General features: G+C 46.1%; 1 protein-coding gene and 1 long non-coding RNA gene across 4 annotated transcripts in view; one reads left to right on the plus strand and one right to left on the minus strand.

Moving 5' to 3' along the window:
- The window catches only part of LOC309361600, a 215,819-nt gene that overhangs the window by 157,829 nt on the left and 35,122 nt on the right, over window positions 1-22,868 (plus strand). The gene's annotated exons all lie outside the window — the stretch shown is intronic.
- Window positions 1-22,868, minus strand: part of RABGAP1 (RAB GTPase activating protein 1) — a 90,408-nt gene that overhangs the window by 51,310 nt on the left and 16,230 nt on the right. For 2 of the 3 annotated variants that reach the window (XM_081896362.1, XM_081896361.1), the window contains 11 exons: window positions 16,406-16,646; window positions 15,111-15,315; window positions 13,236-13,410; window positions 12,126-12,283; window positions 10,168-10,278; window positions 9,278-9,344; window positions 9,019-9,121; window positions 6,820-6,989; window positions 4,527-4,701; window positions 2,269-2,362; window positions 1,156-1,306 (listed from right to left, as the gene is read on the minus strand). In XM_081896362.1, coding sequence (XP_081752488.1) covers window positions 1,156-1,306; window positions 2,269-2,362; window positions 4,527-4,701; window positions 6,820-6,989; window positions 9,019-9,121; window positions 9,278-9,344; window positions 10,168-10,278; window positions 12,126-12,283; window positions 13,236-13,410; window positions 15,111-15,315; window positions 16,406-16,592 — 1,596 coding nt within the window. In that variant the 5' untranslated portion in view covers window positions 16,593-16,646. Of the gene's footprint in view, window positions 1-1,155; window positions 1,307-2,268; window positions 2,363-4,526; window positions 4,702-6,819; window positions 6,990-9,018; window positions 9,122-9,277; window positions 9,345-10,167; window positions 10,279-12,125; window positions 12,284-13,235; window positions 13,411-15,110; window positions 15,316-16,405; window positions 16,647-18,259; window positions 18,283-22,868 lie in introns of those variants that run through there. The other variant, XM_081896363.1, reaches the window with a different exon arrangement.

Genomic DNA, 22,868 nt, shown 5'->3' on the forward strand with positions numbered 1-22,868 from the left:
GGCGAGACAGTGCACAGGTAGGAAGGGTCTCAGCCAGCCCTGGACATAGAATTGACCTGCACCAGCTGTGAGTCCAAAATGACTCCTAGGCTGTGCACCTGGTCTTCTATGGGCTCAGTTATGCCATTCAGCACCAGGGAGTCCCCCACACCTGTCCTCCCCCGTCCGCCCAAAATAGTACTTCTGTCTTGTCAGGATTCAACCTCAATCCATTAGCCACCCTCCACCCACCTCCAGACATTCACACAGGACATTCACCACCTTCACTGGTTCTGATTTAAAAGAGAGGTAGAGCTAGGTATCACCCACATACTGATGAACACCCAGCGCAGCCCCCCTGATGATCTTGCCCAGCAGCTTCATATAGATGTTAAAAAGCTTGGGGGAGAGGACAGAGCCCAATTGAGTGCCCAGGGGTCTGAACACTCCTGCCTCAACACCACTTTCTAGACACAAGCCAGGAGGAAGGAGTGGACCAACTGCATAACAGTGCCCCTGGTCCCAACCCCTCTTCAATCTGTGGAACCGGAACTGTTACATGTGCCACATAATACTTGTTCTGCACTTATGAGAGTCTTTTGGTAAGGCAGTTTCCACACTTGAAACTCCCTGACTATTAACGTCAGCCAGGTGGCACCGCTTATACACTTTTTAGGCCTGCTGAAAACATTTCTGTTGAGGCAAGCCTATCCAGATACACAGAATGCTGACAAGTCCTTTAACTTGTTATTTCAGTTATTATTTGAAAGATTTAAATAGCTGTTTTAAACTGTTTTTTACTGATAACTGTTTTATTCTTTTTGTGGGCCGCTTTAACATTTTTTCTTTACAGTCAAGCAGTCTATAAATGTTATGACATAAACAAACCCCACCGCTGCCTTAGAATGCATTCACAGCTCTGCCACAGGTGCACATTAACAGGGGAGCAGCAGCAGTGAGTCAGTGCCCTCTCAAGGAAGCATCCGCCGTTCCTGGTGATCTTACTGAGGAGCCTCCAATAACCTTCAGAGATGGCTCCAGGATTCCACAGAAACAGACTGAAAGCCATCAGTGCCAAAAAGATGAACGTGTCAGGCAGAGAAATCTCCTGAAGTTGCTATCGGACTAACCCATTCTCTCCCAATCCCCCATGCACAGACAGTTCCATTGACCTACCTTTGTGATGAGGATCCGGTACTTCTCCACCAGGTGGTCATTGTTGTGACATCCCGCAAGCAGCTGCCAAACCTCCCCCCGGAGAGCTTCAGGGACTCCGCTTCTCACCAGCGTGGACAAGGTTTTTGGTCGCACACTCAGATTCAAGTGCCTGGAAGAGAGGAAGGAGACCAGACATCAAACCAGGAAGGGTGTGCAGGATACAGACCATGGACTGAATGGTTTTGTGTGACTCCAACATCCACAACATCCACATTGATGATGCCTCAGGTCCATGATGCAACCATGGGCCTGTCTCAGTATCTGAAGAAGTGTGCATGCACACGAAAGCTCATACCAAGAACAAACTTAAGTTGGTCTCTAAGGTGCTACTGGACAATTTTTTTATATATTTCGACTGCGTCAGACCAACACGGCTGAAAAAGACGGTATTCAGAAAGTGGGGGGGGGGGACCAGGCCCACATTGGAACATATTTGGCAGGTAGGTTCACAGGAAAAAATGGTGTGCATGTAAGTAGAATCACAGATCTGAAGAGTTGGAAGGGACCCTGAGGATCATCTATTGCAACCCTCTGAATTTCAGCTAAAGCCTCCATGACACACAGCCATGCAACCTCCCCTTAAAAACTTCGAATGAAGGAGAGTCCACCACCTTCTGAGGCAGTTTGGGAGGCATCAACATCCAAGTGCCCCATGCTCATAAATTGAGGGGAGCAGTTCCAAGGCATGTAAACAGGCACAGAACATCCATTCAACAGAGGCTGATGAATGAGGACTGGCTGGCAGGGCTCATGGCAGCAGGGGACATCCAGGCAAGGATGCTGGCAGGAGGAGTCTGCAGCAGCCCAGGTAAGCCTTCCACTCTTAGCTGGCTTGTCTATCACATGTGGGAAGTGGCAGTGGGTGGATGTTGACCTCTCTTGCCCAGCAGCCTTCAAGGAGCATATCAGGTAGCAAAAAGCACAAGCTGGCTAGGACAGAATGGATCCAGCGTATGGCAGCCTCCAGTGCCCTTACCTGCCTGCCTCTTTGTCATTGTCTTGCCTGCCTTACTCCCAACCATAAGCTTCTTCAAACAGATTGGTTCACAATAGAGGGGTGAGCCTGCTTACCATTTGGACAAGAGGTCTCCCCATGTCTCAAGGATTTTCTCTGCACACTCTTTGGAAACGTCTCCGGAACCACTCAGGAGAGGCTCGTCGTTATCTGTAAGACACAAAACCCACGCAGAGGAAGGGGACATGAGAGCAAGAAGCACCGTTTCTGACCTCCATTTAGAAGGAAATACTAGGATGCGCTGCACCTGTTGGATCAGGCTTAACCAGTGCAAACATGGCACAGACAGCAAGGTGGCTCAGCCCAAGCCAGAAGAGAGGGGGGGGAAACAACACATCCCTATTTTATGCCGCGGAGCAGGAAAAGATGCTGGGCATGGGGAGCCCTTTCCAGGCGGAAGGCGGCTCTCTTTCTCTCATGCGTAGCCTTCTAGGTCTGTGAGCCAGAAACAGAGTGGGTGCAGCAACATATTTGGCTCTTCTTTTGTACTGTATGCTGCATTCCAGCCATGCAAAAGTCAGAGGTTTCTACACACTCAACAGGCTCACACAAACCTCTATCCCTGGAAGCAAGTGGGAAAAGCACCAGAGCAGGACGCAGCCTGTGGGGAGCCCTGAGGGCTGGACAGAGACCTGGAGGGTTCAATTCAGCCACCAGGCCTGAGGTTCCCCACTCATGCTCTACAGTCGTGGTCAATTAACCACACAAACTACAGTGGTGCCTCGCAAGACGAAATTAATCCGTTCCGTGAGGCTCTTCGTATAGCGGTTTTTTCGTCTTGCGAAGCAAGCCCATTGACAGCTTAGCGGATTAGCGCTACAGCTGTCAAGCGGCTTCCAGCGATCAGCTGTTAAGCGGCTTATCAGCGGAACAGCTGATAAGCGGCTTAGCGGCTTAAGAAAAGGGCGGAAAAAGCGGAAAAAACCCGCGGGGGGGATGCAAGATTTTTTTCGTCTTGCGAAGCAACCCCATAGGGGAATTCGTTTTACGAAGCGCCTCCAAAACGGAAAACCCTTTCGTCTAGCGGGTTTTTCGTCTTGCGAGGCGTTCGTCTTGCGGGGCACCACTGTAGAGAGCAGAAACTGAAAGTCCATAAATATGATCTGACCACCACCCTGACCATACACGTGCATGCACACACTGCCTATGCCCCTCCTAGCCCCACCAGCACTTGCCAGCCCAGAACAAAGGCCTGCACTGAAAGCACCAGTAAGAGTTCTTAGCAGATCACTTAGGATGGTGAGCAAGGGCCTGGTACTTCATCCTCCACCATGGCCAACAGCTAAATGCGGCATAAAATCATAGAATTACGTATAGAGTTGGAAAGGTCCTCAAAGGTCCTCTAGTCCAACCCCCTGCAGTGAAGGGATCACAGCTAGATAGGTATCTGCCAAATACGACTTTTGGCTTCATGAAAGCATTGGGAATGCTAATATGGTAGAGGAAAAGGAAAAGCAGATTAAGTCAACCGAATGCAGCCTTGCCCAACCTGGTGCCCTCCAGATGTTTTAGACTGAAGTTGCAGAAGCCCCAAGCCTAGGGAAGGCACCCAGGTTGTGCTAAGCTGCTGTAGAAGAACAGTAGTAGTAGTATCTGCAGTTACCTTCAGCTTTGAAGCCTTCAGTAAAAACACATACAGCGGTACCTCGGGATGCGAACGGGATCCGTTCCAGAGCCCCGTTCACATCCTGAATGGAACGTAAGATGCGGCGGCGCGTCAGCGCATGCGCGGGTCACGTTTTGCCGCTTCCGTGCATGCGTGTGACGTCATTTTGAGCATCTGCGCATGCGCGAGCGGCAAAACCCGGAAGTAACGCACTCCGTTACTTCTGGGTCGCCGCGAAGCGCAATCCAAAAGTGCTCATCCTGAAGCACATTCAACCCGAGGTATGACTGTATAGGGCTGTGCAATATCAGGTTTTCAACATCACAATGTATCACCAGCTAAACATTGTGATATAGTGATACATCACCATGTTGATAGGAAGGAGCATCGACCCCAGACCTGCAAGGTGCTGGGATGAAACAGCTGCCGCTAGCACCTGGCGCAGGGAGGACGGAGGCAGCTGGAGAATGAAGGTTAGGTGCCAGCCAGCAAGCCCCACCCATGATGTACTGCCAGGTGAAGATGCCATTGTGATCTGGCCCTCAAATCAGTCCTGGGTGATATATCAATACATCGTCCAAGCCCAAACACATAACGCGTTTGTAACCTTCTCTGCAGCAAACCTTTAGCTGGTTCACAGCAAGAGGCAGTCTTGACAAAGCCATCTCCTTGCTCTGCTTCGGAGGGACACAGCTCGTCCCTTCTTACCTTCCTCTTCATCATCCTCTGGTGGGGATGGGATCATGGAGCCCTGAGATCCGGACTGTGGCAGGCGGAGCACTGGGCTCGCGGTGGTTTTTCTCCTCTCCCTTTCTGACTCACTCTCCAGGCATATGACTTCATAGAGTGTGTCTGTGCTGTTCTTCCGGTCCTTCTGCTTTATCTGAAGGATACAGGGCAGATTAGGTTTCAGCGCTGTGGAAGAGCTTGACAAGAAATGCCTAGAGAGACTCACAAGCAACTTTCTGTATATATCTGTGAGAAGGCACAGGAGGAAGAAATTATTCCTATTCAACAACCACAGAGGAGGGAGAAAGAAAATAATTTTGGTTAGTCTTTCCGGATTCCAGAGAGACATCTGCTAAAGGTCCTTTGCTCTGTGGCCAAAATGGCAAAACTTTATGTTAAGAGCTTTGCTCTTCCTCTCAGAAGGCCTTAATGCATAGGAGCAAGAGGGCAGGAATGGGGGAGAGGGAGAAGAGGGAGGTATGTGGAATTCAGACAACTGCCCCGGATACAGGTTCCGCTATGTTCTAGCTCCTTAATGCTTGGGGAAGGGGGATTCCAACTGCCTTCTATAAGGCAGCAAGACAAGACCTATGGATCTTCTGGGGGAGGCTGAGATGCTTATTGTCGTTTAAGTGTTGGAACCAGGACCTGGGAGATGAGGGTGCAAGTCCTCACTCAGCTACAGAGCTCAGCGAGTGACCTCCAGCTAGCCAGGTCTCTCAGCCTAACCTACCTTATAGGGTTGGATGTGAGGATAAATGAGGAGGCAGAGAAACATATATGCCCCTTTGAACTCCTTGGTGGGATAAAAAGGTAATAATAAATGAATAAAATTAAAATGTTTTCATTTCAACTTCTGATTCACTGTTCAGAGTTCCTGCCTTACAACCAGGTCCAAGATGGTCGTCCCCCCCACAACAGAAACCATTTCCAAAAATTAAGCTCAGGCTTCATTTTTTTCTGGAAAAAGTGAGTTATTCTTTTCACCAGGCTGCCGCCTCTGGTAAAACTCCAACATCACTGGTAAATAAAGATAAGCATACACCCTTAACCACTTGCAGCATGGCTGCTCAGATGTCTGTAAGAATCAGGTTCTCTTTGGAGGTTTATCAGGCAAAATCTCTTTAGCACCTCTTCAAAAGAAATACCCCAAAACAAAGCAGTGCCCCTCCGCCCACAACACCCAAGATGAGCCTGGTCCTTGTAAAGAGTCAGATTGGGGCTGAGAACAAGCCAAGACCAAATGAGATAACAAGCCTCACAATGAGAGTGGGTGGAGCGAGACAAGAGCCAACAGAATTAGCTCAGTAAGATAAACTTCCTTAAATTAACAAGGCTTATGCTTTTAGGGCCGAGAAATATTTATAGCCAAGAGAAGCAAGTGTTCAAACTTCTCCACATTTCACCTTCAAGAGAGGAGAACATAACCTCAAAGACTTCCCACACGCCCCTGCCCAACGTGCCAAGGCATGAAGTGCCACTTCTCCAGAGGAACCTCAAATGTGCTGCAATCATCTTCCTTTGATTTACAAGCAACTCCCCATTTGTGTGGGGTTGTATTCTGGGTCACTATGCACGTCAACAGTCGTGTGTAAGCCCATTCCGCACCGAAAAGGATGTGTGTGTCAGGGGTTGCATGTCACTCAGATGCCACCCGTACTATTTATTTGATTCACATCCCCCCCTTTCCCCCCCAATGAGCTCAAGGTGGCGTACATGGTGCTCTTTCTCCCCATTTCATCCTCAAAACAATCCTGTGACGTAGGTAGGTAGGTTATTGTCTAGGGTCACTGTCATCCTTAGGGTTTATGAGGGAGGGAAGAGGGGGGCAGAAAGGGACTGAGGCTCCAATGGACACTACACACTGGCTAGCCAAGTATCTCCAGAAAGTCATTTTCCATCACTTGAACTTTGAACTTTTAAGTGACACACCACAACACCCACCAAACCAAGCAGCCCAGAGAAGGCTGCAGCCCCACTTAGCATTCCAAGGCAGGAAGCAACTCTGCCCATCCCTGGGCTGTGTGAGAAGGGAAAAGATGCATAAACCCAGCCTCTCCCAACCCTCCCAGCGATAGGTAGGAAGTACTGCCTGCACAAGGGCTGGGCTCAAGCCCTCAAATGGCACCAGGTCCAAAATTTTAGCTTTCTCCTCCATGCGAGACCAGAGTCCCAGACGAACATAACTCAAAGGACGGCAGAGTTAGGGAAGGAACGAAAGGGCCCGCCCCACAATATCCACACCACTAAGGATGGGACCCACAAGCGTTACCTGCTTCAGCTTCAGGAAGAAGTTCTCTGTGGAGCTCCGCTTGCTGAAAGGCCAGAAGAGCCTCTCGCTGGCAGGGCACACACGGACTTTGGTCTCCAGGAGGAACCGCACAGGCTCCTGCACCTCAGTGATCACCAAGTCGACAGCCGTGGTCAGGAACAGCACTTTGTCTAAGGAGAGGAAGCAGGGAAGCTGGTGTTTCCCCTTTGGCCATTCAACACAGCCCTTGCCCTGTGCCTGTGGCCCAAATCGACCATGCCAGTGTGTCCAAGACACAGGTAGCCAAACCCCAGGTACATCCATACAGTGGCGACTAAGCGGGGTTATTCCCAGGTTAAGGGTGAACAGCACTGTAGCTAAAAGTTGTTGTAGTAGTAAATTATTATTATTATTATTATTATTACATATAAAATACCTCACATTTTCCCCACCTGTTAAAATCCCTTTTACTGTGATCTGAAAACATTTGCACGTCTCCCCATCCCATTTAAGATCAGACAGAGATTGCAAGGAAAGGGGAGTGGATAGAAAGAGACTTTTAAAGGTTTTTGTAAGCATCCTCTCTCTTCCCTTTAAAGTCCCTGAGATTGGGAATTTAAAAGGGAAGAGGGAGACAAATTGCAAAGGCTTTCTCAGGCCTCTCCCCTATCTCACTTCAATCCTGAAAGTTGGGTGGGGAGTGAAGTTTGCAAAGCATTTGGGAAGCAAAGGCAATGGAGGGGATTTTTCCAGCACTGTTTCTGCTTCTTTTTGCTTGCCTTATTTATCTATTGATAATAATAAAAAATTGATATTCATTAAAAAATATCAAAGTGCCTTGACTGTGTGTGCCTGTTCCCAGCAAAGAACCAGCATGAACAGCCAAAACTGAGCAGGATTTAGCCCCTCCTCTTCAGCTGACAAGTGGACGGCTAGATCCTACTTCGGGCTACAAGTCGCCATCTGCACAGCCAAAGCAGAATTGAACCCCACCTTCCTGTCCATCATGAGTCACTTCAGCTGAGGGACAGGTAAGTGTGGTTTGAAGGAAAAGGTCTTGCAGGCCAAACCTCATCTTGGTGGGCCAAGATTGCCTTGCGGCCTGGAGGTTCCTCACCCCCACCTTAACTAGCCCATGACAGAGAACCTGGTACATTTCCTCCCAAAAGAGCACTCCATAAACCAGGCAATGTTGTAGCTGACAGCCAGTATTTTGAATGGAGTCCAGAAACAAAGTGATCTCCTGGCAAGGGGAATTACATTTCCCAGCATCTGCTTCACATCTTATGTGGGCTGTCCTATCGTTTTGGTGCTATCCTCCTGCCATTGCTCCCACCTGAACTGTCTTCCAGAATCTGGCTTGAAGGGTTAGAACACAGAGACATCAATTACGTCTCCATGCCACACACACACACACACACACACCCTGACTCAACGCCATCTCAGCTTGACAAAACATTCTTGACAAAACAGGTTGGCAACTTGCTGACTTGGGACCAGGTGCACTCCTTGATTTCACTTTTTTGTGGCCCTCAAACGCTTCTGAAGTTACCCCATTCTTCCATCCCATCCAAGTTCCTTCCTTCCTATTCTTCCTGATTTTATAAAAGCATGACAACAAACAAGTAGGCTTTAACTAAAGTCAGAAAGGAATTAATTTCACTTGCTTCGCAGAACAGTAATTGTATCGGTCCACTATAGCAGTGTTTCCCAACCTTGTGCCTCCAGCTGTTTTTGAACTACAACTCCCATCATCCCTGACTAGCAAGACCAGTGGTCAGGGATGATGGGAATTGTAGTCCAAAAACAGCTGGAGGCACAAGGTTGGGAAACACTGCACTATAGTACTGACAAGAAATCCTCTGTATGCTTCTTTGAGTGTACTCCAATCCAACTCGGTGGAGCTTACACGCACCTAGACCTGCAGGGGACTAGCAATTCTAATGTGAAACAGCCATGGTGAAAACTGATAAAAGGCAGTCTTATTTCAAGGTTAGTTTATCCAGAAAACTTAAGTCTCCGGCTCCACCCACTGTCAGTATGTGGCTCTGAACAGATGACCCCAGACGGAATGAGGTCCTCGATAGGAAAAAAATTCCCTACATTCAACTATCTGGGATTGGCCACTGATTATTGCACACATATCTAGAAAAATATACAGGAAACAACTTACACATCTCAAGCAATCTGACCCAAACAGAAAAGTCACTGATCACAAACCTTTCGGTGTTTCTTCATTCAGTTTATGGAAGTGTGGAGACTTTGTGTTCCAGCTCCCAGTGATGACATAGGACTTCCCATCAGAGCTTTTGCCCATAGACTCCTAAAACCACAGAACAGGGTGAGTTAAAACAAAGCCCATAGGCTCTGCTAGATCAGATCACAAAATACACTTGAAATCACTGGAAACACACAAGCATCATGTCATTTAGTGGAGCTATTTGAGGGGGAAATCTCTGGAAACTGAAGGGCACCTTACCAGATCCAACAGGTGCATATTGCCACTCTGCACATCCTTCCCAGGGCTGAGGAGGAGCCCAAAACACCTGTGATTTAAAAACAAAAAAAGCCAACCTCTAGCAACCATTTCCATGCGGAACTGTAGTTCTGAAAAAGGTAGTCAGATTTTATGGGGTACTTTGGTGGAGAAAAATCACAGTATGTACTAAACTGTTTAACAACTGCCCCATCAGCTCTTAGAGAAGAACTGAAATGAGGAAATGGGCAGCAGGGTTAGAGGAGATTTTCAGCTCAATAGTACTTTACAAGTACTTATTTTATAGATTTTATCATGCTTTTCAAGGGAGTCTCATCACAAAGTGGTGAACACAATACAAAAGAGACCATTCAAAACTTAACACAACTCCAAACCTTAAAAATGCCAGCACACACAAAACCCGCTACAACCCACTAAGCACAGTAAGAATAAACATTAGCAGCATTTCAGCATTCCACATAACAACAACTTTATTATTTGTACCCCACCTATCTGACTGGGTTGCCCCAACCACCCTGGGTGGCTTCCAACAGACATAAGAAGGCAATAAAACATCAAACATTAAAAAACTTCCTTATACAGAGCTGCCTTCAGATGTCTTCTAAAAGTTGTGTAGTTCTATATGTCCTTGACATCAGATGGGAGGGCATTTCACAGGGAGGGCACCACTACCAAGAAGGCCTTCTGCCTGGTTCCCTGTAACTTCTTGCAGTAAGGGAACCTCAGTGTGTAGGCTGAATGGTGGGGGCAGCAGGGAGGGGGCCTGTCTGATCTTACTTGGGGGAGAATTCCATGGGTGTGGGGCCACCACCAAAGATGCCCCTTCCTGCATGCCCACCAAAGCTCTTCAGAGGAAACAGACACAAAGGTACCTTTCAATTGCCAGTTCTTTGTTGGTTGTCTGTTGTACGTAAATGACGATCTTCTTGTCGATGCCTTGGCGCAGTTTAAAGCACTGCCGGTCCTTGTCTTTGGGGACAGCACTGTAGTCAAAAAGGGTTCACACGGTCCTTTTATTTGTAGTCACAAATTTGAGAACAGAATCAGTAGGCAAGTGACAGTTTTCACAGCCTGGTGAGTCCAGAAATCTAAGAGAGTTGGTGATTCGACAAGGACAACAGCACGCCCTAAAACAGGAATCACCAACATCTGCAATCTCACACACCTCTCTCTTGCTCCCCATCCCACACCTGAAATAAGGCGGGGGGAGGGGGGAATCAATGCTTATAGTTTCTTTCAAGCATATTGAGGGTGGTGGGTAGTCTTAATGGAAAACTGCAGCTTGGGAGGCAAGAATTAATCTCCAGGACACACACACACATACCACAACAACAATTAGGCTTGAAAAGGCTTTTTAGAGTCTGATTGTGGCAGGGTATGGAAGGATGGTAGGAAATAAGTGTTCCAGCCAATATTGGAGAACAAACAGTAGAGTGTAGAGGAATGAAAACATAAGGAACTGGAAGCCCGAGAACGGGGTGAGAAGATCTAAGATTTAGCTGAGGTGATAACTGAAGACTGGGGTTTTTTTAAAAAAAAACACCTAAGATGTACTAGAATGTACGTTCCTATCAACAATACGCACAGCACTCTCTTTTAAAAGAGGCACCAAGATTTTAAAAAGGCAATTTTTTTTACTCAGCCACCAGTCTGTTTGACACATGTAGAGCTGCTATGGCAAGAACGGACAGCAGGTGGCCTCAAAGCTCTATGACTCCAAAGGCAGTGCATATCAGAAGGAAAAAAGGGTGGTCACTAGATAAAAAAGCATGCTAAGGATACTACAGGTCTTCAGTTTTCTGGGCTTGGCAATGGGCGCTCAAATGCAACAAAGTCAAGAGACCAAAATCTCCAGCATGTATCCAATGGGAAAAAACCCCTTACGCACACACAAAAAAACCCGCTTTGAGGGAAGGAGGCTGGACAAGCTGGGCCACTGGCCTGATACAACAAGGCTCTTCTGCTTTTTTAAAAAAAAAAATTTAAAATAATTTTTATTACATTTTCAATTTTTGTAATCACAATATCCATACGAAACATCAATAAACTCAAACCTCGCTCTTACCAGAGCATCGACCTCCTCCCGCCCCTCTTCCTGACTTCCATATATATTTACTTTAATCTTAGCATTTCTATAAGCACTATTTTACCTTCTCTCTTATTTTTATATTTCCCCTTCCAACAAGGCTCTTCTTATGGTCTCAAGGGAGACCTGGAGGGGCACAGTTCCCCGTTGTGGTCTTAGGAGGCCCTCCTCTTTAGGCAGTAAGGTATATTACTTCACTTTAAAAATATGGTTGGCCAGTCCTGCTCCTTCTCCTGGGAGGGGTCCTGAACTTCTGAGTGTTGCCTTGTCAGGGCCAGGATCCAGCCCCCCCCCCCCCCGATCCAGCTGCATGGTGGCTCTTCCCTTCTTAACAAAAAGGCCACTACTGAACAAAGTCCACACCAGAAGAAAACAGCATATAAAATTCCCATACCTGATTTCAGACAAGGTACTTCACATTTACTCCATTTTTATTGGGTGGTAGCCAACGGAGTCCATATTTATTTCAATGGGTCTACTCTGGGAATGACTTAGTCAGCTATCACCCATTTTAGCTTCCCATTTACTGACCCCTCGTTAACCACACCCCCTGCATCATTCATAAAAAATAAAATATACCATTTTTAAAAGGTTAACACAATACAATCAGACTCTAGCCACATAAAGACCATTTCAAGCAACATAAAACAATTCTTTAAAAAGCATTTCAAAATCCAGCTAAAAATAACTTGGACCATATTTCATGTTAAAAAGGGTTCTGGAGAGGAAGTGGGGAAACCACACCTGAAATATCCTTTCCCATCATCTTCTTTTATTTCCAGAGAAACGGAGAAGGTAAATATGTCACTCTCTGGTGTCTGCGGAGCAGAGGGAGCAGCAAGCGGGGTTTGTTTGGCAGAGCGGCGGAAGGCGGTGGCAAAACTGTACAGGATCCGACTCACCTGTGGACACGAAGAGCCAGAGAGAGAGAAAGTCAGCAGCTGGGATTTCTAGTGGGGAGCAGAGTTAGGGAAACGGCTCTTTTGTTATTTCTGAGGGTGGAGTGAGTTCGTGGCTGGCTTAGCAGCTATCCAGTGCGCTTTTGAAGTTAATGAGGGTTTCAACACAGGGCTGGTGAGACACTCTAATGTAGTTTTCCCCAACCTGGTGCCTTCCAGAGGCTTTGGACTACAACTCCAGCAGCTCCACCTAGCAGAGGTTAATGGCCAGGCATGGCAGAAATTGTAGTCCAGAACCTCTGGAGCACACCCGGTTGAAGGCGGCTCTTATAACTGCTACATTACACCCACTCTGTTTGTTTTGATAGGATATGCTTTTCCGCTTTCATTAGGATTCTCCAAACTCCCTTCAGTTGCTCAGCCTCACTCTTTGAATTTGGTGCCTGAATGGAACACCTCTGCCATGGCTTCCTTTAACAGTGCAATTCAGTTCCATCTTGCAAGTGTATATCTTGAAATCCTTCTCAGCAACACTGCTCGTTATCAACGCAGAAAATAAAGACCTGATCACAGTCAGAGTTTAATGAGCCCAGCACAGAATAACTAGCATAGTATGATGCCAAACTGTCAGCACAAATAAATGGCTGGAAGCAGAAGATCTGCATCATCAGGGTTACCAAGTATCACTAAGAAGGTACTGACATTATACGAAGGAGATTCCTTCTTTGGCAGGAGGAGGAGGACATAAATTTAATTAATAAATGAAATATACCTAGCTGCCTTAATACTGAGTCAGACCACTGATCCTTCCAGCTCAGTATTGTCCACACTGATTGGCAGCGACTCTCCAGGGTTTCTAGTACAGGATCTCTCTGGAGATGCCAGGGACAAAGCCTGTGATCTTCCACATGCAAGGCAGGAGCATCAACAAAGGCAAAGCAGATGCTGAACTTACTGCTTCTTGGATTTCACACCGGAAGACATGAATTCTGAAGAGCTCCGAGTTGTAATGGCTTTCAGTGAAAGCGAAGCAGTCGCTTTCTGGAGTCCCGTCGTGTCCCCGCACACAGAACAGGATCTTGTAAATGGGATAGTTGGCTATTTCGGTGTTCGTTGGGGGTTCTAGCAGCCTGCAGAGCAAAAGGGGGAAATGAAGGTGTGAGCTGCAAATGCTTCACCTTGAAGACAGACAAGCTGCAAGTAGTTTAATGATAGATCCAATCTTTATCTAATTAACTGGTCAATTTAAGTGAGCAAAATATTTTCTAATAGGCTAAAAAAGGATCTAAATTGAGCAACTTAGCTCATATTCAGAAGTGCACCTTCTGTGTTTCTGCTTTCTTTCTTTCTTACTGAATGCTTTTACAGCTCTCCTTAAAGGAAGCAAAGGTGGTTTTCAAAGAAACATGTTTCCCTGATGGAGGACTGTTCATGCTTGACGCCCATCATGATCTATGGGATGGCTTTGAAAATATGAATTTATTCCCGACTCTCTTGAATCACTCTGTACCATCCCAAGACTATTATATTTGTAAATGCCAGGTTCACTGATTGGAGGGCAGAGAGGACATCATTAGGCCCTCACTCCCACTAGCAAAGACTTCCACTAAGACAACATGACTTTCCCTATCTTTCCTCCCACACCCAGTTGGCTTCGGGGGTAGAAGAACCCTCAGAACAGCATGGGGTAAGCTGAATTGCTTGCTCTGTTGGAATAACTGCCATAGTGCTACACTGAATTCCTTCCACTGGACATTACAGATAATTTTAAAAGAGTTCTATTCTTTTGCTGACATTAAAATCTTCCATCCACATAAATCAGAAGTTGCAGGAGCAGACTAGACAATAATTATGCCTCCATTCTCCCTTTTATAGATTTCGTGTTTGAGTTTAACGCCTGTTATCTGAAAAATAATAAAATCAGTGCTAGCACAGAAAAGTCAGCACTGGCCACCAGAACACCTGGGAGGCTGAAGGAGCGAACTTCCCTTCACTGACCCACCTGCCTTTTTGCTGCTGGCAAATGTCAATGAGACCAGAGAGTTGGCAGTGAACCATCTAGCCTGGTGAGAAGATCCCTAGCCCAACTGAACTGCATCTAAGTTAGGCTGCTGCGGTCACCGTGGAGTGAAGCAAGACCGCACACTTACTTACAGTATGGGTTGGCTTTATTATTTATTTTGCTCATTAACTTAAGATTTTGCACTGTACTTGTATCTAGATTCATTTCTTTGCAATACAGTAAGCCCGCAACGTTCGCACATTTAACTTGTGTACATTCAGCTTTACAAGCTTCAAAAAATAATTTATAAAAATTAAAAAGGGGCTGGGTACTGGGGGAAAAGATGTTTGCAATCCCATCCACCATTTCACCTTGAAGTGTTTTGACTATATGTAATCTTGGCTTTGGGCACAATCTCAAGAATGTAACCCCTGCGTAAGTTGTGGGATTGCTGTACTGGCATTTATCCTACACTTCCTGAAATGTTTTTTGTCTTATTTGAATGCTCTGACATGTTCCATAGCAAGTTGTGTGTGTCTCCCCCCCCCCCCCAAGTTTTGTACTTTGATAAACTGCTTTAGCACTGTGGACAAACAGCATAGAAATAAATGAAACTTTTAAAAAAGAAAATAAGCAGCCACAATTTACAACCAGTTTATCAAAGAAGACACTTTTCAGAAGATTGTCTTGGTGTTGCCCCATAGTAACCATGAGGCAACTTAGAAACTATTGCCACAGTTTACAAAGCAGGTCCTAAAAAACACCACTGCCAACGACAGGTGGACCTACAGAGCCTCCCACAATGCCACACCACAGGTGGGAAAGTACCTCACAGTTCCCTCCGAGACATTAGGAACCGAAAGAGTCACGTCCACGGAAATCTCACACTGGCTTCGCAAGATGGACATCATCCTCAGGGCCTCCACCTCGCTCCTGGGAGCATTGACCGAGGCACAGCCCAAGTAAGTGAGCTTGCTGAAGACAACGCTGTCCTCATCAGCAACTGGAGTAAAAGGACTCGACTCCTCGGAATCTACAAAACAGCAGAAAAGCGGAGTCCGTTAATCTGTGTATCGAATTGCTAAATTGGATCAGTATCCTCTACCACTCACATTAAGTTAAAATGAGTCTCTCCTGTGTAACCAATCTGACTCTCAGATATGACTATTTGCACCCTATCTGATTTGCAGAGTTTGGATCTGCACCATTAAGCAGGGGTGCCAATGGGAAACTTTAGTGATATCAATGATTGAAATTGGCCCCTTCCCCCTTAAAAAGCAACCCACCCTTTAGGGAATGGTTGTGAAAGACCAGCCATGATTGGAAAAACCAGTTCTGAAGAGAACGGCTAGGAAGGACAATGAAGCCCCCTGGCCTGTCTCTGCTCAGGATACACAAAGGCTGTGTGTATTCTGCTCCTCTCCAAGAAAGCACCATAGAAGTACAAAAGGCTGTATCTGGCAGGGTTCAACCTCAACAAGATCGTCAGGTTCCTAGGCATCACTGCTGTGCAGGTTAAGACTTAGTAACACATTTATGTTCTGCACTTTCCATCCTTTAAGCCTACCCCCTAGGGCAGCTCCCAACCAAAATATCTAACCAAAATACCAGAACCAAGTAACGAACAACACCAGGGAGGACCAGGAAGAGTCACCGGTCCCAGTTTCATAAAAGACAGGCTTGAGCAAGGCCATTTTGACCTGCCTTGTAAAACACTCCCTATGAAGTGGTCAGGTCTCTTACAGAGCAGGGAATTCCATATTGTGGATGCCACTGAAAAGTCCCCCGTGTCCCTTGCCTTCACCATCTGAACCTCAGAGGGTAGATACAAAAGAGAAGGCCTTTGCATGAAGTTAGTTGACCAGCTGCTGTCCCTTGACATTTGTCAGCTGCCTTGAGTGTTTCTGCTGGCTTTCTCCATTATTGCCCAAGCTAATTGTTCATTAGCTGCCTTCAGTGTCATTTTGACAGGAAGGCACAATATGAGTATTTTAAGAAATGACTTTCAGAAACTCACCCCAGATTTACTCTGCATCTGTGCTTCCTTCTCTTTCTTTCAGAGGCTTCTCATGACCCGGTTGCGCCCTCTCATTTCCCACCCACCTGCCCCAAATTTCTCTCACCTCCCTGCGCTGGCTTCACTGGCAAGCTCATATCAGGTTTCTGGGGTCCCGCCACAGACACAGGGTTAATTGTGGAGGAGGCGGAAGCCTCAAGGAGGACTGGCTCATCTCCCTCTCCTCCATCGTGATGGCTGTCCTCCTCCTCGTGTTCTCGGTCATTTGATTGGTCTTCCATGGGGGGATCCATTAGGACGTCTTCAAGCTCTTTCTGCAGTTGCTGCTCACTCCCATTCCCTATAATCTGTGAAAGCAAGTGGCAAAGGGTCAGCCAAAAGAGGAGAGATGGGGGCTTGACTGAGACCAGACACACATTCACTACAGGAGGATAAAGAGAGGTTAAAAGCAGTTCAAATAACTTTGCATTTTCTCAACTCTCTCAAGAGACACAGATATTGCTTGAAGGTTTCATTGGGTACCTGCAGTGTTCATGAAAACAATACATAAGCCTACTAAGATCTCGGCCTTCTGGAGATGCAACAGGTTTGGTCAAGAAAATGCTGCACTGCTCTCTCCAGCACAAAAGCACAGGAGCAGCCCTACAGACTTCTGAATGTGTAAACTGCACAGTAGAGACACAGAATCAAGAGCAACAACAGTAGTGGGATTCCGATGGGCATTAATGACAGCAAGGAGCTGGGAACAGCGTGGCTGAGCATTACACAGTGGTTAAAGCAGACTGGAAAGAGGCTGCAGCACCTTCAAAACTCATAGATGAAGGCAACTTCTTCCAGGCACCCAAGCTGCCAGGGCTGCCCTTGTGGTCAGCACCATACCTATTTCTACCATGGCTTTCTATTCCCCACCTAATCCTTCCACATTTACCAATTTAACTAAAATGCCTGCCTGCTGACAAGTCCCAGCCTGTGAAGTTACACCTAGATCAAGTAACATCTGACCATCCCAAACGCATTTGTGTCAAAACAATGGAATAATATAGTATCTACTAAGGAGAAAGAATGCAAAGAGGCGCCCACTCAGAAGTCTTCCCACAGCCTGCTGCATAAGGCAGCACTGCTAGTGTTTAGCCTTTCAGACCTAGAGGCAGGGCCCAAGCCTCTGGTCAAACGTGCTGGGTGACCTTCAGCTAGTCAATGCCTCTCAAGTCTGACTTGCTTCACAGGGTAGTTGTGAGGGTAAAAAGAGGCACCATGTCACTGATTCCATTGGAGGAAGACTGGGATGAAAATGTTGATTACTATTAAGCACTAAAGCCAAAGCTGTATGGTATGCGGCTCCTTGCTCCTGCTTCTCCCTCACAGACAGGGACCATGTAGCTCCCTTGGCACTACTGACTGCATTTATAACCCCAGCATTTTCCCCATGGAGCTCAAGGTGGCTCACACGGTTCTCCCTCTCCTCATTTATTGCTCACAGTGAAATAGCTTAGGCTAAGAAGCACTGACAGGCCCAAGGTCACCCAGTGAGCTTCATGACTGACTTGGGATTCAAATCTGGTCTCCAATGTTCTAGTCTGACACCCTAGCTACTACACTACCCTGCCAAAACCAGCCTGCCTCTGAGCCCATCTGAGCCCCCACTTCTCCCTCCCATCCTGTGCCACAGTTCTCCACCACTGCCTGGCCACAAACACCCCTCTCCCCCTGCGTCCCTTGGCCACTTTCCAGCCAGCTGGCTCCCACTGAAAACTGAAAGGGGAGAGTCATAGAGCTGACACTTGGCCAGAGGTAAGTTTGTGGCCAGACACATCTTATGGCTGCTTCCTCCAAGATGTTCAAATGAGAAGTTGAAGGAAATGATACAGAATGCAAGCACTCCCATCCTCCCCAGGAGAAATAACTGGGTACAGCCACCTTTTAAAAGCATCCCGCTCCATCTACTCTCTACCTCACTTACCTGATGGCTGCTTCCTTCCAACAAAGAACACCAGTCACTTAAGCCTCCAGTGAAGTGGAAGTGCAAACAGTACACAAAACAGGAGTTTTCCTGCCCTGTCAACGTGGGAGTAAACTACTGAAATGGTAGGTGTGGAGATGCCACCTAGTCACATTCACTTCCATCTCCAGGACAGGAGGCAACCTCCAGAGCCACAAAGCTGGCCAATCCTGGCTCACAGATTCAATGCGACCGAGACCATAGCCACATGGAACATTACCGTCTCCACTTGGAAGGAAGTCTTTCTCATATCGGTACAAGGACAGACCAAGATGGCCTGAAATCTGGTTAAGCCTGTTGAGCTAAATTAGACAGCAGGTAGCTTTGCCCTGTAATTTGCATCAGAAGAGAACAAGCCTTTGGAGAAAAGCTGTAGGCTCAGAGGCAGAGCAGTCGCTTTGTGTACCAAAGAGGGTGCCATTGTGAGTCCCTGGCATCACCAGTTAAGATAATCAGAAAGCAGGTGGAGAGGACAGACCTTTGACCAAGATCCTGGAAACTGTGGACAGGGGAGATGAGGGGTACAGAATCTTTTTCAGCCCAAGGGCTGCATTTCATGTATAGGGAACCTTCTGGGAGCCAGAATCAAACATAGGCAGAGCAATGCATGTGACTCTGGCCTTTGAAATGTAGGCTGCATTGCAACCATGCAGCAGCAGCTAGGGATTTGCACACACCTCTCCATCCAGGCAAGCTAGAGGCTTCATCACAGTTCAAAGGCCAATTCCAGCCAGGCAAAAGAGCCCAAGGAGGATACAGAGCAAGGCTAGTAAGGGGCATGGTCTGTGGAAACTGTGAAGACGGTCCTGGCAGCTGGAAACGCAGGACTGGATTCTGCCCTGGGGCTAAGGTTCCCCACCCCTTGAGTAGACAATGCTGACCAATGCCTATGGTCTGACTCAGTCTGAAGCAATTTGGTATTTATTTTAAGTGTAGTAGAAGGCTATTGCCTAGGTTTCTGTGTACAGAGAAAACTCCAGCAGACAGAATGAAGAGGCATCCACAAATAATCTGACCTTAAAAAGTCTAAATCCAAAAGGAGGGAGAGGAGATATTTGAGGATATTTAACTGCGTAAAAGACAATATGCAAAGGGGGCATTTCAGCTGGAGAGACTTGCTGGTTTCCAGAACAAGAGAAACAAATATAGTAGGACTTAATTGATCCATCATATGTTATAATACAGGTGTAAGAAACCTGGGGCTGCCCAGATATTATTGGGCCTTCAACCCCAGCCAGCATGGCAAATAGTCAAGGATGTTGGGCGTTCTGTCCAGCAACAGCTGGAAGGCTGGAGGTTCCCCATCCCAGCATAATATATGAAAGGATACAAGTAGACATTGGGCATCAAGGAGTGTGCCAGCATGCCAGCCAGTGGGTTCATCATCACCCATTAACATTACCAGGTTGTTAGTCATTGCTATGTACACTGTAGGTGACTGCAGCCCCGATCTTGGGTCTTTGGCTGCCAATGATGAAGCGGAATTTGGCCCACCATAGGTAACAAACTTGCTTCCCTCTAACTCAGGACCTTTTGGGTGGCCCTAAGCAACATGTGACCCTCACATCACATCACTGGGCTTTAAGAAGGTGTGAGGTGTGAGAGAAGACCTCTGGCAGGGTCTTAAAGTCCTCTCGTCTTCTTTCCAAAGCAAAGTTAGTGCTTTCCCAGCTTTGGGAAGAAGATGGAAGAGCTCTAGGACCCTGCCAGAGCCTAATACATCTTTCCCAAAGCCCAAAGCCTTGCTTATCCAGCTTTAGGAAGGCAGCACAAGGGTTGGTGGGGTGGCTTCGCTTCCTCTGCCCCAGCCCCACATGCAACAAGGCAATATGCAGCCAGAGTTAGAAACTCAGATATATAAGCTAATTGCCAAATGGCACCTTGAACCTAAGTTACGGTCACCACAGCAGAATGTCTAGGTACCTTTTTTAAACTGTGAAATTTATTGTTATTGTTATTGTTATTATTCATTTCATTTATATACCACTTTATATTTTAAAGAAATAATCTCAAAGTGGTTTACAACATTAAAACATCAAATAAAACAATCCAGTATAAAACAAATTCAAGCTTCAAGGAAAATATTTTGGATCCTTCCAGGGTGGATTAGATTTAAATTAAATTTATTTAAATCATGATTTAAATCACTAGTCAGTAAGACTTGTTTTAAATCATTTTTTTACAGAAAGGCTCATTCTTGCTAGTATAATCTTAATATTTACAACCAGATGACGGTTTCATTTTTGGAATAAAAAATGTTCAGAGTAGTTTTTACAGTTATATAAAAAATTACTGATTTGGTTATACTATTAGAAATACATAGACCAATAATTATGAAATTATAGTGAGGTTTAATAAGTTAACTGTTTACATTTGGACATCCTTTCCGATGTACTGTTCAGGGAAGTTTTTAATATGTAATGCTGTACTGTTTTTAACACTGATTGGGAGCTGCCCAGAGTGGCTGGGGAAACTCAGCCAGATGGGCGGGGTATAAATAATAAATTATTATTATTATTATTATTGGAATGAGAAAAATAATCACTTCCTTAATAACAATTTAAAGCATTTATTTAACTAAGACAATACTGTAACATTAAAGCATACATACCCATCTTTGTTAACTGATGTGGTTAAACAATTTTTTTAAATTAAAAAAACTTAGTTTGAGTACACATGAGAAACTTAAATAAATCCTTATTTCTTGATGAATAGCCTTTGGACTGTAATTAACTTAAATAGAAAACTATCTTTAAAAATATTTTTCCTCCAAAAGCATTTTATTTTAAAAATCCGATTTAAATAAAAAAATCTGATTTATTTTTCTTTTAAAAAATCATTGATTTTTATCCACCCTGGATCCTTCTCTAAGTGACATTTTGTTTTCTCTATAGTTATTTACCTACTTAATCTATATAGCTGCCCCTTAGCAGAGGTACTCTAGGAAGCCATCATGGTGTAGTGGTTATCGAGTGTTGGACCAGGACCTGGGAGATCAAATCCCCACTCAAGTCATGATCTTGGGCTAGTCACACCTCTAAACCCACCTCACAGGGTTGTTGTACAAATTACCGTATTTTTCACTCTATAAGACGCACCAGACCACAAGACGCACCTAGTTTTTGGAGGAGGAAAACAAGAAAAAAAAATTCTGAATCCCAGAAGCCAGAACAGCAAGAGGGATCGCTGTGCAGCGAAAGCAGCAATCCCTCTTGCTGTTCTGGCTTCTGGGATAGCTGCGCAGCCTGCATTTGCTCCATAAGACGCACACACATTTCCCCTTACTTTTTAGGAGGGAAAAGGTGAGTCTTATAGAGCAAAAAATACGGTAACTGACAAGGGGGTGAACCATGTACTCCTTGCAGAATATGGTGGGATATAAATGCAATAAATAAGCTCTTCTGCCTACCTGCTTAAGAAAGCTGGGGAGGCTAGCCAGGTGGAGATATCAGCTGCCAACCTGGCATCCAAAGATCTCCATGTGGTTGCTACTGGACCTGCTCCAGTTGCAAACTCACATGATGCCTGGCTGTGTGCAGCCTGTGGGTTCAGGGTTGAAGTACTCTTGCAACCCACTTTGGTATGAATAGCTGGATTGCTGGTAAGGCAAGAGCATAAGAAGAGCCCTGCTGGAACAGGTCTATGGCCCCTTTAGTCCAGCATCCTGTTCTCACAGTAGCCAACCAGATGCTTGTGGGAAACCCACAAGCAAGATTCAAGCACAAGAGCACTCTTCCCTCCTGTGGTTTCTAGCAACTGGTGCCAGGATCAAAGCATGTTGGCAAGAGGCCCTTATTTTGCCGGGTGCTGTCAAGTCTTTCAACTCTGATTAGCACCCCCTCTCCAAATGTGTAGGCAAATAAGGGGCAAAAGCAAGCACAGAAGTGACTCTCCCAGAACAGTGCGTGTTAAAAGATGTGCGCGCTCAATCAGACACCTCCCAGCCCGATCACTGCTCACATAATAGAGGAAGCTGCATTATACAGAAACCAACTACTTGACCATCTAGGAAAGTATTGTAAGAGGCAGGGTCTCTCAAGGGTCCGAGGCAGATCCTAACCCTTCTAACCAGAGATGCTGTCAGGGACTGGGCAATGGTCCCCCAGCCCCCAACATGTGCAAACACACACTCAAGTAAATTAAGGGAGGAGGCCGTGTGATTCTGAATACTGGCTGCCAGGAATCACAAGTGTCAGTGTTAGAAACTCAGGTACAGTACATAAGATATTCACCAGATGGCTCCTGAAACCTAGGTTACAGACGCCACAACATAATTCAGCCACCCTTTCCATTTATATTTTCGAAACACATGAACTAATACATAGTTCACATCAGTGACACCTTGTTAATAACACATTTTTAATAGCAATTCTTAACTGGGCACCACAAACATAAATGGGGCTCAGCCCCTGCAATAGTGGTCAATAATTAATATTCACAGTTTTGACCACTGTTTACCACAGGCCTCATCCTTCCTCTGTGGTAGCCCATCACTTCTCCCATTCCAGCAATGCAACTTCCCCATCCTCCCAGTGAGAAGCCACAACCGTGGAACCGTGTAAGCTCATGC

This window comes from Podarcis melisellensis (genome assembly GCF_964234715.1).
Source record: "Podarcis melisellensis genome assembly, chromosome: Z".
In the NCBI taxonomy this organism is placed as follows: Eukaryota; Metazoa; Chordata; class Lepidosauria; order Squamata; family Lacertidae; genus Podarcis; species Podarcis melisellensis.